Consider the following 13,876-nt stretch of genomic DNA (forward strand, 5'->3'; position numbering starts at 1 on the left):
TCTCGAAGATATATAGCAATTCTTAACTTAATTAATTACAACCAACCTTTATATAATAAAATATATTTTTTTTCAATATATCAATGCAGTTAGTTCAATTACAATAAATGTCATTATTTAATCGCTTTTAACTCTCTAGCCAGCAATGAATAAAACGGTACAAACTTTTCTTTGACTTTTCTGTAACCATATAAAGCTTTTCTCATGAAACTTGCCCACTCCATATGCATTGCGAGAGGCGATTAAGACAATTATCACAGCCGTAGTATGACGCCATAAACCTAGAGTTAATTCTTTAAAATATTTCTTAGTAATTACCAGTCGTTAGTACGCATTAGTCAGGACTAGATTGACATTTTGCGTAACTCTGCTCAGTTAATATGCTGTAAATATTTTGATATAAAGAAAAAATTGAAAAGGAATTGTGATGTGGAGAGAGACATGGCACAATAATTGTGAGTCAAACGTACTTACGGATTTTTTGTTGTCTTTTTAGTTTCGCTGTTTATTCTTTATTTAGTCCTTGCTAGGCAGAGGCCTAGTGTTAAAGCACTCTCTCAATCTCCACTCCGTTTTATTATCTTAGATAATGTTGAAGATAGGTTCTGCAACCCAATTTTTTCTGCAAATAAATTGCTGTAAAGTGGTAAGCCGTAGTATAAAATTCCAGGTTTTTCTCATAACCATATTCTCATACATAGAGAAAATTAATTATAAATTACCAATGACTCCAATATAGCGATTTAAAAGCATTCATAATAATCTAAATGACTTTTAATTAAGGTATTAACAAGAAAACGATTAAAGATTATCTATATATACAGAAGGATAATGTAAATATCTAACTTTTACCATTTGCACAAATATTTTAGTATACGGTTACCAAACAATATGTTGGATTATTGCAAAAGAATAATTGTTTTCGTGCATTTTAGCAAAATTATCGCAATTAAATCGACATAAGGCCAAACCTGTTGTTTAGTGTAGAAATTTTTGTAATATATTAAAAGGCGTAGACAATTGCCTTAATTTGATTTTAAAGTATGACGTAATTTTTAATATGTATGTAATTTCATACCTGAAACATCATTCGGCTAAGATTATGAGACCTATTGATGCATAATACTGACACAATAGGACTTTTTTTAAAAATATAAAATATTTTCCATATAAGGGTCCAGGCAATCGATGGCTAAGGCTCCATTAGGAATCGAATTCATAAGAATCTGTGAATGTGCAATTAAATACAGGTAGTATTTGATTGCACACTGTATTGAAATACATTTAATTTAGATATTCAAATGTTGTACTATGGAATTAAGGTGAACCCTTCTGTTTTATGTAAATGAATAGATATATCATTAATATCGATTACCTTTACCAATAAGTAACACACAATGTGCTACTGTCGTGATTCATATCTTGACTCACTGACCGCAAATCTTTGTTGACTTGCTTGTACGAGTATAGCTGAAAGAATCATTAGTGATCTTAGATAGAATATGAATAGTAAACATTACCGTATCGCAGTGGTACAAGCGTGCGGCTATAAACGCTACAGGAAGTGGGTTCGATCCCAAATGACATTGATGTGGGGAAATCTCTATGTGAACTGGAGAAAACGGAGAGTTGCAGATGACCACTACTGCAAAATATAAGAAAATACTAAGGTTCAATGTATGGAAGTCGTTCACAAAAGACCAGAAGAAAATAAGGGGTCGAAATCACAGTCATTGTGCTAACTTCTTACAGCCCTTGCTTTTTGTACAATAGAATTTACAACCGCTGTAAACATCTGCTTGCAATATGTGTTATATTACTACTTATATTTACTTCTAACTTGTTTATTTTATTATTATTAATATATATATTAACTATTAGGGCCGTAGTGGCGCGGTAGGACAGCGTCTGACTGTAAAAACAATAGTTTTTGGTTCGACTCTCACTTAGAAAAATGGCCTACAAACAATATTTTCGTTTTAGTTCTCTCACAGACGAAGTGCAGCGTTAAGTTTCGCATCACACAAATATCTTGAAAATTGGGCGGAATGTGCGGGACGAAGTGTCTTAGCATTAAGTTCTCTTTGTTCTTTGCTTTAAGGGAAACTTCCTATTAGTTAATAAGAACTTAAATTTTGTTAGTATTTCAAAGAATATAGCCGATACGCATCACGTACTTCAACCTAACTATAATGGACCAAGAAATTACGTCATTTAACTCGTTCATTACACCCGTCGCCTTTAATTTTCCCACGTCATTTACCTAACTCTTTGTTTTTTTTTGTTCACAGAATGTCGAATTTTCAACGAACAAGAAGCAAGGTCTGGTGGGGTGACGCACCGCCAAATATTGGCAGTCCTGTGGCACAAGCCGAGTGGAACCAAAACAATCGACGCGAGGATCAAGAGTGGGAACCCCAGCTGCCACATTGGATAGCGAATCAACCCGAACAAAGGAATAATAGCCACGATAATTTAGCGAGGGTAAACAATATACAGAACCAATGGCCTCTACGCCACGGCAGCCCTGGCAGTCACAAAAGTCAAGATTCTGGCTTTTCTGATTCGGATAGTTCCCCACCGACATCCCAGTATTATTCTTCCCCAGATAATAGCAATGATAACAACAAATCGACAAATAGCAGCGATTCAAATAATAATGAGAATGTAACAGTTAAACAATCTAATGATTCGCAAAACCCTTTACAAAGTAATGATGTTGTTGATAGTTCAATAACTTCAGATAAAGTTAGCACCGGTGTACCTACACCAAGACCTCGTTTGAGGAGCAGTAGCGTAATTCAAACACCTTACGATTTACAAAAGTATTGTGAAATTCACAATGATGAAGAACATTTAGAATTATTAAAAGACAAAGAAAACGATAACGATAGTAATGTAGGTGGCAAATATCCCACTCCTAAAAATGTGAATAACGATAAATCTCCCAGAGACAAAGTAAATAAAACTATGAATAAATCTTTAACCTCGAAAATAAATAATAACACAAATAATAAAACATTTGAATCTAGCCACAACAATTTAAGTAACAAAGAAAACTCTCCAAATACAAGTGCAATAGCAACAGACACCAAAGATATATCAGTTAAAAACTTAAATATTTTAAGTCCATCCAAAAAATATCCAATTAAGAAATTTGTCTCGAGCACCGACAGTGACAGTACTAAAACAAGTAAGGTAGCTACTGTTAAGGATTTAGAAACTAGTAAAAATAAATCAGATGACAGTGTTGAATATATAAAATTATCACATAATAATGAAATCGCAGTTAATAATCAACCTAGAGTTCGAACACCCATTACAAATGTGTCCTATGTACCTACCGAAAGAATCACTACAGCAAAACCAGAATACAAGCGAAGTATATCTAATGAAGATAATATTCCAATTTCGACTACTCCCAAATTTCAAAGAAACAGATTAAATCAATCGCTTAATTTTGAAGGACAACGATTAGACCAACAAATATTGGATATTCATGAAGGCTATCATTCACTGGGATATATAGAGGAGGATGAACTGCCCAAAATAGAAATTCAACCGAAAGAAAAAATGCATAAACCAACTAAGGCCTTATTAGGTAAAAATATTATGGACAGCTTACACTTAAAACCATCAAAGAAAGTTGGTCCTAAGGCTAAACATCGATCTGCTACAAAAGAAAAAAAGGAACCATTTAAATTATTCGGTTCCAAGAAGGAAAAGCCTGGTGTGGTCGACACCAAAGCAGGAGGAATTTTAAACGGCAGTCGAGTACCATCTCTAGGTCTGCCGAGAACATGTGAACAGAATTCCTGGGTTATTGTTGGTTATCCAAAGGATCAAGAAATGTTAATACCTAATTATAATGAAAGGCTCGTTGCAACTGACAGCGATGCCAACCTGAAAAGCAAAGATAAGGTTACAACGAATGATAATTTTGACAAAAATAGGCTAACTCCCCCACCGCAATTCCAAGACAAACAAAAAATTCCTTATGACACAGACTCAAAAACTAATAAGGATTTGACACACGACTCTAAAAGAGAAAAATTAAAAGAGCGTGAGTTTACTTTCATGGATGTTCAGTTAGATCTAGCATGTACCTCAACGCCAAAAATGCTTGCACCTCATGAATTTGCAAATGGTGCACAGAGTAGCAATAAGAAAACACCTAGACGAGTTAATTTATTAGAAAACTTTAATAGCGGGTAATTTTTTTTTACAATATTTTTCTTAGGACATTCTGTAATTTGAAAGAAGAAAATTTCCTATTTTTTTAAATTTTTTTGCTTCTTTATGTTAAAATTTCTACCAATTTTTTTAAAGATAAATCAGCTCTCCATAAAATGCTCACTTAAAATAATAAATATTGAAAGAAAATTTTATATTCTTTTTGTCATGAATAACGAAATCAACACTGAAAAAAATATTTAAAAAATACAGTTTTACTAAATATCTTAAAACTATTCCAATAATCGTAGTCGTAGAATAGAATCGTATAGTCGTAGATGTAAAGAAAAAAAATGTAATAGGCTTCCTCATTTCAGATTAGTACTAAACAATCAAGATGAATTATTGTATAGAGAAAGGAGTATAGATCAAACGACATTAGAGCGATTATGTGAAAGGAAACCAGAACCTGTACAATATTGGCTTTGCGATTTGGTCAGTTCGTGTGAAAATGAATGTATGACGACATTGCAAAGTAAGCCTTTGGGAGCGGAGATGAAGGCAATGGTCTCCGCCAGTTCCGCTACCATCACCGGAAATATAAAAAAGGTTCAAACACACGGACAAATTATTGTACATCAATACAGTGATGTTATTAGGTAATTAATTCGATTTGTACTTTAAGTTTCATGTCAATTTAGTGTTTTTAGACAATCAATTCAATTTTTTTGTTTTTCAAGTACACATGAAGTCTTAATTAAATATCTTGTACATTAAACTTTGCAAAATATGAAACTAGACCTTCTTTTCAATATCTGTTTGCTTTAAAAAATAAATAACATTTCATTCAGTATAAGTAGATACTAAGTTAAAATGAATATTTCAGGCAAATGGAAACAAAGAAAAACAGCGAAGAGCAAATTTGTCTTTTAGTAGCTAACATAAATGAATTCGTCCTCGCACACAGTATAACTCTAAACACAAAACCTCCCGGAGAAACCCCGGAACGGTGGAACAAAATAAAAATATCCCTACAAATGTATCTACAGAAGTTAATAGATATCGGCGAAGACGTTAAAGTGGAATTAAACGAAAGTAAACCGGAATGGAGTCTTGTACACAAACATTTGGATACACTGATTGAAATATTTTTGGAAACTACTAAAGCAGTGCTAGTTCAACAAATGAAGGTTGGTACAAAATTATCTTATAACTCATTTTTTTATACTACACTCTAAATATTATAAGATTTAAGAAATAAACTTCCGCACTGTCTAGCTTCTCGGCAATGGTACAAAATATTTCCTTATAAAATTTACTTCTAATAGTAATCACTTAATTTGACTAATTGATAGTGTCCAAAGAGAATGTGATATTTGAATAATTACGATACAATCGCAATAATTAACATAAACACGAGGTTACTTAACAAAGCTTCGACAGAATCATATGCAAAGTGAGAAGACCTATATACTAAGCGATATCTATATAGACTTGAAGAGCTACTATTATTATGTAAAATATTTAAACTTAATTTTCATTTAACTTATGACAAACAGTTGTAAAATACTTATTTTTTGAAGTTAGAATTTATAGTCTTTTGTTAGAACTAAACAAAAAAAAACTATGAAACATTATAATTGTATTGTTGCGCTTATTTTTTTAAAATGTAATTTTACAATACCTAGAAATATAATTATTATAAATAATTTAATAACAAAATCAATTACTTCCAGACACTCGTTTCAATAATAGAAGAGCCGCCATCAGATTTAATACTAAAAAGCACATTAACATCGATAGGCCACTTAGCGATGTTAACGGAAAATACTGACAGTTCTTTACACGAAAAATGCGAGAAAATTATGAAAAGTATAACAGATCTGCCTTTTGTTGATTGTGGAGTTCCTAGAGCCTTACTAACGGCTATTATTGAAACTAAGAAAAGTTCAATTAAGGCATTGTCTTTGAGAGCGTTGGCGACAGTGTGCGTGACTGGTGACGCTGTCAAACAGTTCGAAGAGGTAAGCATTCATAATTTACATGAGAAATCAATAGAAATAAAACAACCTTTTTTTTACAATCTTCAAGAAATTGTGATGTTTTTACATAGAAAAAATATTAATTTATAATTTAGTAGCAATGTTTATTAATAATTTTAAATAATATTATGCAACTAAAGAAAACCTGTCAGTCACTATACAATTACATTATATGTTGACTGGTTACTCTACAAAACATTGTCATTAGATAATGCTTTGGAAGTCCAGTTATTGTAATATATCAAGAATTATATTCATATCTATAGTTTACAAAACATACCAATACCTAATAATTTCTTATTAATTTCCAATAATCCTTTATTTTTATTATTATTTAGTTATTCAAAGTGATTAGTGTCCAATATCTTAATAATTCAATGTTAATTATTTTTTCAATGTTTTTAATATAGATGAATGATGAATACAGGACTCTTAAAAGAAACTATGTAGCAATGGTTGACTTTCGAACTATTAAGAAAACATATTGCCGGGATATAATATTTTTAATCAGTTCTAAAAATCACATTATTCATAAATATTATTAATTAACAGATAAAAAGATAACATTAAATAATTTCATCGTTTTGCTAATACATAACCTTTAAAATATTGATTATATGACGACCATGAGCTTAAAAATGTTATGTCTGAATTTTTATAAAATGTTATCGGAGAAAACACCTTGAAAGAACTAGTTACTTCGTATAAGTGTGTCAGTATAGTTATTTAATTTACACAAATATTTTATTTACACGATTTATTATATTATTTATCACATAATATTATGAGTGTGAAGTCAGAACTTTGTCGAACTAAGAACTAACTTTCAAGGTTTCAACCGTTCAAAGTTCAAATGAATGTAATAAAATACATATTAAAATATTACCCAGGAGTTAACGCTAATATAAAAAAATACTATTTTTATATGTCCCTGCCCTTATATTATTTTTAAAAAATATAAATACTGGTTTTTCGTAGGGCGGTGGCATAGAAATCCTCTCAGACATACTATCAGATAAATCGAACCCGGAACCGCAGATGAGGGAGGCTATTACCGTGCTGACTCAGATCACGGCGCCCTGGCTCCGCGGCCACTACGACCTCACCCAATTGCATCTGTACTTAAATTGTATTGTTGATAACGTTACTGGTAAGTGAACATTTTAGCGTTAAATATATTTATAAGAACTTCACGCTTTATCCCGCAAAAGAGCTGGATAGGGATACTTACAAACTGCCGGGTGCCTGAACTCGACGCCACGTCTTATCGTGACAGAATGTGGAACTAAAAATAATTATTTGTGTGTAGTGAGAATCGAACTCACAACCATTGCACTTATATTAGGACGTTGGCCTTAGGACTTAATGGTCTTAAAACTCAATAATATTATCAATTGTTAGATAGAAACATGATAGGTGTGAATTCAAACCTACTTGCTGAATTATATATTTATTATATTTATTATAATATGAAAATAATTAATCTAAATATTTCACTAGAGAATAGAAATGTGTATGAATGTGTGGAAATAAAAAAAATGCAATTCATAAAAAAATATACAATTGTTTTCTGCATCGTGTCCTTTTATTCAAAAACATGTTGAACAATTAATAATGTTCATTGTAAAAATCAATTATAAACCAACCGTGACTAATTGTAAACAATAGCTCCCGAGTTGTAAATGCAATGCTGAATATTTTAAACATTATACATAACATTCCAAGAATTTTACGTTATCTAAGAGAAACATTTGGGACGCGCCACCTTCCGGTCGATAGAAGTACTAGAGATAGTGGCATCTGTTGTCGAATAGCTTAAGCTAATCTTTTCAGATACAATAGAAATGTATTTAATAAAAATTGTCATGAAAATTAAAATTGTGAGAATTATTATAATTTGGACTTTAAGTAAATTTTAAAATTAAACAATTAAGATTGCTCATAATATGAGACTAATATCATTTATATATCTATTCTTGAGGAGCTTAAAGAAACAAAGGTCAGAGGAATACTAGTGTATATAGTTTAGGAATTTGAGATAAAGCGAATTCAATCCGGAACTCAACGCCGCACCAGGCAGGCGGGGAAATAAACATAATTTTAATATTTCCACGAGTTGGGAATTTGAAGCCACAAACATCACATTTAGTGTGCAACGCTGTCCCACTGACGTGACTCCCGTGACGGTCACTGCTACATTTTTTATATACAACTAATAAATAAAATATTTTTTCCAGATATTCTATCTCGAACGGAATGCTGCCAATTGCTCTTACTTTGTACTGCGTGTCTTGTTAATTTAGTACGAGAATTAGAATTAGAAAAGAAAGAGGATGATAAAAATGATTCAGATATTATAGATGTTTTGAACAAACATAAAACTGTTGAACGTCTGCTGGACGCGGTAAAGCGCCGTGGACCCAATATATCTGTGTTCTTACAGGTAAGTTTGTTTTTTACATGAATTTTTGTTTTAAGGTTCATTTATTTAATTTTAAAAGTTCCACATTCTTTATTTAAATTATATATTAACTTTTAATAGAATCTCTCAGAATACTTACTGCATTTTTTTATGAAAATGCCATGAAAATTCTGAAGCCTGTTTCATAAATATACAAAATCTCCATAGGAACAAACAGCGTCCCTCCTCACATCTCTATCGCGTGTATCACGCGGCGTGTTAAACGTATCCCGCATTCCCGCAGCCAGCGTGGCGCTAGTGTGCTTTACCCGTGCGGGTTTGATGCCAACACGCGCGGCTGAAGCGAGAGCGTTTCATAGGTTGCATTGTCACGCTGCTGAGGGTATATCTAGGTAGGTAACTCTTTAGTATTTATTGTTGTTATAATTGCGTATTGAAATAATAAGCGATATAGTGTCCATAATGTTTATCTTTAAATAAATCTCATAGTTATGAAACTATACGAGAACGTCGTGGCATTCGTGAATTATTTCCTTGCTCTGTCTCCAAACGCGCAATGTCTCGAAAATTCAGAGGAATGGGGAATGAAGTGTTAAACACTGGTTACCCTCATATATGAGGGTTACAGCGTGAAGCCAAAAAAGCTGTTTCAAATAAAAGCAGTACAAAATCACTTAGAAATTAAATTAATTAATATATTTTAATTAAATTTTCAATCAATCATCTCTATATTTATTCTCATTTACCATTTAATTATTGAATCAACTCTTATCCATTCTATTTATTCTGTTTTAATTTGCAGACTAGCAGTTGTCCCCGACGTCGCCCATCAGATAGTCCAACTGGAGGGCATTCCTCATCTTACTCGCCTGGTTAGGATGCAGAGAACGCGCCCCCATACTGACGTCAACCCCGACCAAACACTCATACACTGTTTGAAAGCACTAAGAACTTTATACAAACATCATCCTGAAGCTTTCTCCGATACTAAAGATGTTGAAGATATGGTCAGACCACACTTAATGGAGTCCCTAATGCTGTTTTCAGCTAAACAAGAAAGCTATGTATAAAAAATTGTTATGTGAAGCGACCTTTAAATTTCTTATAAATTTGGCTGGTTTATTAAAAGAACAATGTTAATTATGCATAAGAATTGTTTTTGTGAAACAATTTATATACTTTTTACTCTAATTCCGGTCTTGTTATTTGATGGACTTTGTAAGTTATCTTCTATATGCAATGTTAATAAAATATATAAAAGCAATGAACTTTTTTAAAAAATTAAGTAAGACACGAAAATTTAAATTATAATTTCTATAGAACAAAATAAAATGAAACTGTTATTTTAGGTAGACGTTTTCCTATAAGAACTATCATTTGATAGATCTTTTTAGGATAACAACACGATAACATTCCAAAGACTTAATTTATATAATACATTAACTTTTAAATTGTAAACAACAAGTGAGATAAGTATTTAAATGTTCCAGTTATTACTTATATATGTAATATTTATATCTCAATATAATTGTAATGACAACTGAAATTATTTCACGCTACTAACATTTCATATATTTTAGTAATTAACTTTAACTAGTAAAGTAACTAGTAATTAGTTAAATATAACTTGTAAATAAAACAAATTATTCTAAGATTATTCCCAAAAAAAAATTACACGAAAATTTTTAATTATAATTTGGCATATTATTAAAAATTATAAATTATTGTAAAAGAACTGTAATAAGTTAATAGTTATATATACATGATGGTTGCATATTCGATTCAACTTGTAGGAATGTTTATATTTAAAAATGTGCCTGTTTTCTTTATCATACATTTAATAAAATAATAGGAAAATAGTCATAAACATTGTAATCATTTTTTTCAGTCCATATTATCTGTGCTTATATCATTAAGTTATTAGTTGCCATATTTAGGCTAGTCTTATAGTAAACTATACTTTAAATAAGTTACTTTACTGATCCACTTTTAATAAAACTTTCAGCACATTTAAATATATATTGTGTATATAGCTTTATTAAATAATATAATTAAACACACAGTAGTTTGTTTTGTTTTAATAAAGTATATTGTATATTATCTTGTTTTTTATTTATTATATATTATTTACATATAAAGATAGAAAAATAAAGATAGATGGACATTTCACTGTATATAACTGTCAGTAAAAAAGATACATGTTTATAAATTCACTCCCCACAAATTAATACCAAAAATTGGTAGTAGTAGAACAATTGGACATAAAAACTTAAACTGTTAACCTCAATAACATTCCATTTTTTTTCATATATCTATAGTTTTAAGCACAGATTAATTGTTTAAAGAGAACTTAATTAATTTTAGGAATAGATACAAAAATACTAAAAAAAAATCTGCAAAGTCTTTAAGAAGTAATAGTATATGAACACTTATTTAGTTCATTAACCATATGTTTGTTTAACATTTTTGGAATGAACTATATCTACTGTAGTCTCGTGACATTGTCTTAAATCTAAATCATATACTCCTAAGCAAAACTTGTTTTCTGGTGCTTTATAGAAGTCTAGACCTCTACCTATTTTGATTATCCAACCAGTGCTTAATCTGAAAATATAATGAAACAACTATTTAAAAAAAATGTTAAAAATGAAATGATATTGGATTCTTATGGATTGGATCCGCATTGCTAAATGGCCAAACACATAAGAAAAAAGACTTCAAACTGTATCTTGCTTATAGTATCGCAGGATAAGCTGAGGGACTTAAGACACTCCATTCCCCATACACCTAATAACAATAATTAATCAAAAGATATTGAAAATTATATATAAATACAGTTTTCAATACTTTTTTGATTAATTATTAATTAAGTCATTCTTTTTCTAATACATAAGATTTCTGCATAACTTCAAAAGTACTTGAATAATTATGAATCATATATAAGGAGTGCCAAAAGTACTTGAATAATAGTTTAGGTTATAATTATACCATGCGAATTAAATAAATAGATAAAGAAGACAATACCACCACTCAACATAAAATGTCTCAAATTCATCTCTACCCTGCTTCATACGCAAGGCAAAATATGAGGTTAATAAACTACTAAAAAAATTACACAGTGACACAGCAAGTTGCTGTATATGCGATGGGGCTGTGAGATTTCACCTCTGAGTAATACATTTATTCATTTCCTCGCTTTGGTAAGACAAAGCTATAGATTGAATGCCACCAACAACAATCAATTATATGACTTACGTTATTTGCCTATCATGTAAAGTATCAGAATATTTCACAACCAATTGTACATTATATTTGAGTAGATCATTCTGTAAATATGTGAACCACTCCCATTGATCGTTCTCAGATTTAGCATCTCTTGTTGTTAACAATTCTATGTGTTGTAAGTTTTCACATGACTTTACTAATAATTCACATAGCCGGAGAAAGTTTTGACACTGAAAGAATAAACAGTAATGAAATTAATATGTATTTTTTTTATATTATAAAGATATAATTGATACCTCAAAACACCAATTAACACATATATATATTAAAACAATAATTTTAATTATTTAAAAATATCTAGGGCAGGCATGTTAATTATCTAAATTTTGGTCAACCAAGACTACTTTCCACGATTTGATTGACTTGTTATTTGTTACCTACACTCAATGTAATAAATAAAACATAACACATAATTGAAAATGCCATATATATAAGTATGCCATGTATATATATAAGTTAACCAAAGAATAATGATAGACCATTAAATCATTTCATAATTTTTAGTGTCTTGTGTGTTTATTTGTATGTAGTATGTTCCTATATCTCATTAAAAATATAATGATATATATATATATATACATTTGGTATTCCATTTCTTATGGATTAAAATAATGTGTTATCAAGAAATTTACTGAACAATTTTCTGTAACTGTGGTCCCCTTTCTCTTACTTTTATATCTTACATACAATTGGTAATCTGACATTTGTAGGTTTGAGTCCAAGGAAATAAATTAATATCATTTCTTCTGTCCCTAGTAACAAACAAGGTTAGACATTGAGTTCTTCTTCTTCTTTAAAAAATTGGAGGAACAGCGTCTTAAAACTAGGTTCCCTCTGCCTACTCTGCTATATGGACATGCTAGAGAAACAGTGTGAAGTAAAAGAAAGATTAACTAGAACAATATACAAACCTGATGAAAACTTCTTATATAAGGGTCCTCAACCTGTACATATTGTATGTCATTATCAAGAAATCTACCAAACAATGATTTGTAACTATGACCAGTTGAATTGTTTTCTATATGCACCTGTTCATGGAACTTTCCTGCTTCTTTTTCACTTAAAACAAGTTTTTTTATAGCCTCTGCTCTTTTCATATATTCTTCAATTTTTTTACGTAGATAGCTCTTTGTAGATTCATCAGTTTCACCTGAAAAAGAAAATTACATTACTTTATCAAAATTATTATTAATTATTATCAAAATTATCTATAATTATAATTCCATAAGTTAAAATGAATTATAAAATATATTTAACAACTTAGCGTAAAATAAGTATGGGAAAGTAAGTTATTATATAAAAACCTTTAATCTTATCCACTAATATTTGCAAGCCTTCTTGATAACATACAAGGGCTTCTGTATACCTCTTCTTGGTATCTAATTCAACACCTCGTTTGAGAATGTTTATCGCAGCGCTTTGAATATTCATGATTGTCTCTTTATTGAAAACTAATAGCTTTTATTTACCGTGAACAAAAGGACATATAAATTGATTACATGTTAGTTTAAAAGCACTAAGTTAACACTGATATATTAGATTAGACAGAATAACAAATACATCACAAGTTATTAGTTATGACAAAATATATATTGAATAACATTTATAAGTTCTGCAATTGAAAACAAAAGGTGAAAAACTGATTCAAGAAATGTCAGATTGCATTTACGGGAAAGAACCTTTTAGGTGGTCACTGAAAGGAACGGTTTTCAACGGCTAGAATATTAATCAAATAATATTTGGCATTAATAAAATAATGTTTCGAGTAGAAAATCTAAGTACACATATTTCAAAATTATATAAGTACAAAAATCATTGAATTACTATTAAATAATTATGTGAATAGTGAAATAAAATAGCTTCATTATTTTGAATTTCTACTATACTGAAGTGCTAATAACTAATTTATTTTAATAATACAGTATTAATTTAATGTAATTTATAAAATAGTTAT

At 30.2% G+C, this 13,876-nt stretch overlaps 2 protein-coding genes across 3 annotated transcripts in view; one reads left to right on the forward strand and one right to left on the reverse strand.

The window, feature by feature from the left end:
• Positions 1 to 10,737, forward strand: part of insc (spindle orientation adaptor protein inscuteable) — a 32,334-nt gene extending 21,597 nt beyond the window's left edge. Inside the window, exons 2-9 of the mRNA XM_085196654.1 lie at positions 2,292 to 4,211; positions 4,551 to 4,832; positions 5,060 to 5,363; positions 5,910 to 6,197; positions 7,194 to 7,365; positions 8,453 to 8,658; positions 8,845 to 9,029; positions 9,440 to 10,737. Coding sequence (XP_085052780.1) covers positions 2,293 to 4,211; positions 4,551 to 4,832; positions 5,060 to 5,363; positions 5,910 to 6,197; positions 7,194 to 7,365; positions 8,453 to 8,658; positions 8,845 to 9,029; positions 9,440 to 9,707 — 3,624 coding nt within the window. The 5' untranslated portion in view covers position 2,292 and the 3' untranslated portion in view covers positions 9,708 to 10,737. The remainder of the gene's footprint in view (positions 1 to 2,291; positions 4,212 to 4,550; positions 4,833 to 5,059; positions 5,364 to 5,909; positions 6,198 to 7,193; positions 7,366 to 8,452; positions 8,659 to 8,844; positions 9,030 to 9,439) is intronic.
• Positions 10,738 to 10,856: 119 nt separating this feature from the next.
• Positions 10,857 to 13,711, reverse strand: LOC146533045 (MIT domain-containing protein 1). Of its 2 annotated transcripts, none has more exons than XM_085196659.1 (4): positions 13,227 to 13,711; positions 12,951 to 13,072; positions 11,893 to 12,092; positions 10,857 to 11,241 (listed from the first exon to the last, which is right to left on the reverse strand). In XM_085196659.1, the coding sequence occupies exons 1-4, from the start codon at positions 13,351 to 13,353 to the stop codon at positions 11,079 to 11,081; spliced, it is 612 nt and encodes a 203-aa protein (XP_085052785.1). In that variant the 5' UTR covers positions 13,354 to 13,711; the 3' UTR covers positions 10,857 to 11,078. The 2 variants fall into 2 exon arrangements, with proteins under 2 accessions (XP_085052785.1, XP_085052784.1); XM_085196658.1 differs by having other exon boundaries at positions 12,834 to 13,072; positions 13,227 to 13,707.
• Between the last annotated feature and the right edge of the window lie 165 nt (positions 13,712 to 13,876).

Source organism: Heliconius melpomene, chromosome 13, assembly GCF_056956725.1.
Source record: "Heliconius melpomene rosina isolate 202511_hmr_F chromosome 13, ASM5695672v1, whole genome shotgun sequence".
NCBI classification, from domain to species: domain Eukaryota; kingdom Metazoa; phylum Arthropoda; class Insecta; order Lepidoptera; family Nymphalidae; genus Heliconius; species Heliconius melpomene.

Excerpts from the sequence above, each read along its gene's own strand:
- LOC146533045 (XM_085196658.1), bottom strand. The coding sequence starts at position 13,353 with ATGAATATTCAAAGCGCTGCGATAAACATTCTCAAACGAGGTGTTGAA. Across the intron at positions 12,093-12,833 it reads ATATAAGAAGTTTTCATCAG|TGTCAAAACTTTCTCCGGCT; the intron begins GTTTGTATATTG and ends TTATTCTTTCAG. Across the intron at positions 11,242-11,892 it reads TTACATGATAGGCAAATAAC|ATTAAGCACTGGTTGGATAA; the intron begins GTAAGTCATATA and ends TTATATTTTCAG.